Here is a 2,808-nt window from a genome sequence, read left to right as displayed (position 1 = left end):
TGACACATTGACTAATATTATGATTCTAACAACAACACATTGACTTATATTATGATTCTAACAACAACACATTGACTTATATTATGATTCTAACAATAACACATTGACAAATATTATGATTCTAACAATAACACATTGACTAATATTATGATTCTAACAACAACACATTGACTAATATTATGATTCTCACAACAACACATTGACTAATATTATGATTCTAACAACAACACATTGACTAATATCATGATTGTAACAATAACACATTGACTAATATCATGATTGTAACAATAACTCATTGACTAATATCATGATTGTTACAATAACACATTGACTAATATCATGATTGTAACAATAACTCATTGACTAATATCATGATTGTTACAATAACACATTGACTAATATCATGATTGTAACAATAACACATTGACTAATATCATGATTGTAACAATAACACATTGACTAATATCATGATTGTAACAATAACACATTCACTACTATCATGATTCTAACAATAACTCATTCACTACTATTATGATTCTAACAATAACTCATTGACTACTATCATGATTCTAACAATAACACATTGACTAATATCATGATTGTAACAATAACACATTGACTAATATCATGATTGTAGCAATAACACATTGACTACTATCAGGATTGTAACAACAACACATTGAGTGATATCATGATTCAAACAATAACACATTGACTAATATCACGATTCTAACAATAACTCATTGACTAATATTATGACTGTAACAAAAACTCATTGACTACTATCATGATTCTAACAATAACACATTGAGTAATATTTAACACATTATTGTTATTAAAATTATTTGTATTAAGATTATAACAATGACTTAAAATGAAACATATTTTTGTCAGTAACACATTGATTCTAACCATTATAAACCGACTGATCATGATTTTAACAATAACGCTTTGACGAACGAGATATCTGATAATAGCACAGTGACGAATCATGATGACAGGCGATAAATATGCCAATAACACTGATTTGGAAGATTTAACATTTACTCAACAAAATATCAAGGTAATAACAATAACCCAATAACACGATAACAAAACATCTGACCAAAAACTGGTTGAACCAAACAACACGATAACAAAACATCTGACCAAAAACTGGTTGACTCATTACAGATCTGGCTAACAAAGTAAATACAACCGACTTTATTTCTGAAAATAACATAAAAGACGAAATAAAGATACTAGTAGGACAAAAATTAATACCTACAAATATGTAATATTACAGCAATACAATAATTAAAGATATAAGATTTATTTCATTGTGATAACAAGATAAACAATACTGAATATACAAGAAAAGAACACGATTATCTACGAATATTGTCTGTGGATACATTTATTATTTTCTATGGTTATCACTTGGAGTTTATTTGTAGCTATTCATATTTGATCTATAAATATATACATGTTAGAAAGTCGTTCAGACTTAAAAGTTGGTTAAATAAACGTGTGACAAATCTGATAATATGACTGGACACAACTCTGATATCAATTAAGAGACAACTGACAACTCTGATAAAACTACAGTGAATACTGACAATTTTGATAACACTACAGTGGATTCTGACAAATCTGATAACACCACAGTGGATTCTGACAACTTTGATAACATATTACTGGATACTGACAACTTTGATTACACGACAGTTGATACTTACATTTCTAATAACACTATAGTTGATACTGACAAATCTGAAAACTCTATAGTGGATACTGACAACCCTGATAACACTTCAGTAGATACTCCTAACTCTGAGACCACTACCATGGATACTGACAACTCTGATAACATTACAGTGTATACTGACAACTCTGATAACATTGGAGTGAAAACTGACAACTCTGATAAGATTAGAGTGGAAACTGACAACTCTGATAACATTACAGTGGATACTGACAACTCTGATAACACTACAGTGGATACTGACAACTCTGTTAACACTCCAATAAATACTGACAACTTGGAAAACATTACAGTATATAGTGATAACTATGATAACGCTACAGTATATACTGACAACTCTGGTAACACTACAGTGGGTACTGACAACTGTTATTACAATACAGTAAATACTGACAACTTTGAGAACACTACAGTGGATACTAACAACTCTGAGAACACTACAGTTGACTCTGACAACTCTTATAGCGTTACTGTGGATACTGACAACTATGTGCTACTACAATTGATATTAGCAATTCTGATAACACTACAGTGGATACTAACAACTCTGATAACACTACAGTATATACTGACAACTCTGATAACATTACACTACAGCAGATTTTGACAACTCTTATTACACTGCAATTGAGACTGACGACTCTGAAAACACTAAGTGGATACTGACAGCTCTGGAAACACTACAGTGGATACAGACAACTATGTACAACTAAGTAGATAGTGACAACTATAATAAAATTACAGTAGATACTTACCACAACTCTGATAACATTACAGTCGATACTGACAACTATGTACCACTACAGCAGATACTGACATCTCTAATAACACTACAGTCGATACTAACAACTCGGAGAACACTACAGTCGATACTGACAACTCTGAGAACACTACGGTTGATAGTAAAACACTCTGATAACACTACAGTATATACTGACAACTCTGAGAACACTACGGTTGATAGTAAAACACTCTGATAACACTACAGTATATACTGACAACTGTGATAACACTTCACTACAGTAGATTCTGACAACACTAATTACACTGCAGTTGAAACTGAC

General features: G+C 31.0%; 1 protein-coding gene across 1 annotated transcript; it reads left to right on the top strand.

The window, feature by feature from the left end:
- The first annotated feature begins 994 nt into the window (after positions 1-994).
- Positions 995-2,351, top strand: LOC139515194 (mucin-22-like). Its single transcript, XM_071304757.1, has 2 exons — positions 995-1,063; positions 1,560-2,351. The coding sequence occupies exons 1-2, from the start codon at positions 995-997 to the stop codon at positions 2,349-2,351; spliced, it is 861 nt and encodes a 286-aa protein (XP_071160858.1).
- The last annotated feature ends 457 nt before the right edge of the window (positions 2,352-2,808 follow it).

Source organism: Mytilus edulis, chromosome 3 (genome assembly GCF_963676685.1).
Source record: "Mytilus edulis chromosome 3, xbMytEdul2.2, whole genome shotgun sequence".
Taxonomy (NCBI): domain Eukaryota; kingdom Metazoa; phylum Mollusca; class Bivalvia; order Mytilida; family Mytilidae; genus Mytilus; species Mytilus edulis.
This window is presented reverse-complemented; position numbering and strand designations above follow the sequence as displayed.

Excerpts from the sequence above, each read along its gene's own strand:
- LOC139515194 (XM_071304757.1), top strand. The coding sequence starts at position 995 with ATGACAGGCGATAAATATGCCAATAACACTGATTTGGAAGATTTAACA. Across the intron at positions 1,064-1,559 it reads TTACTCAACAAAATATCAAG|ACAACTGACAACTCTGATAA; the intron begins GTAATAACAATA and ends ATCAATTAAGAG.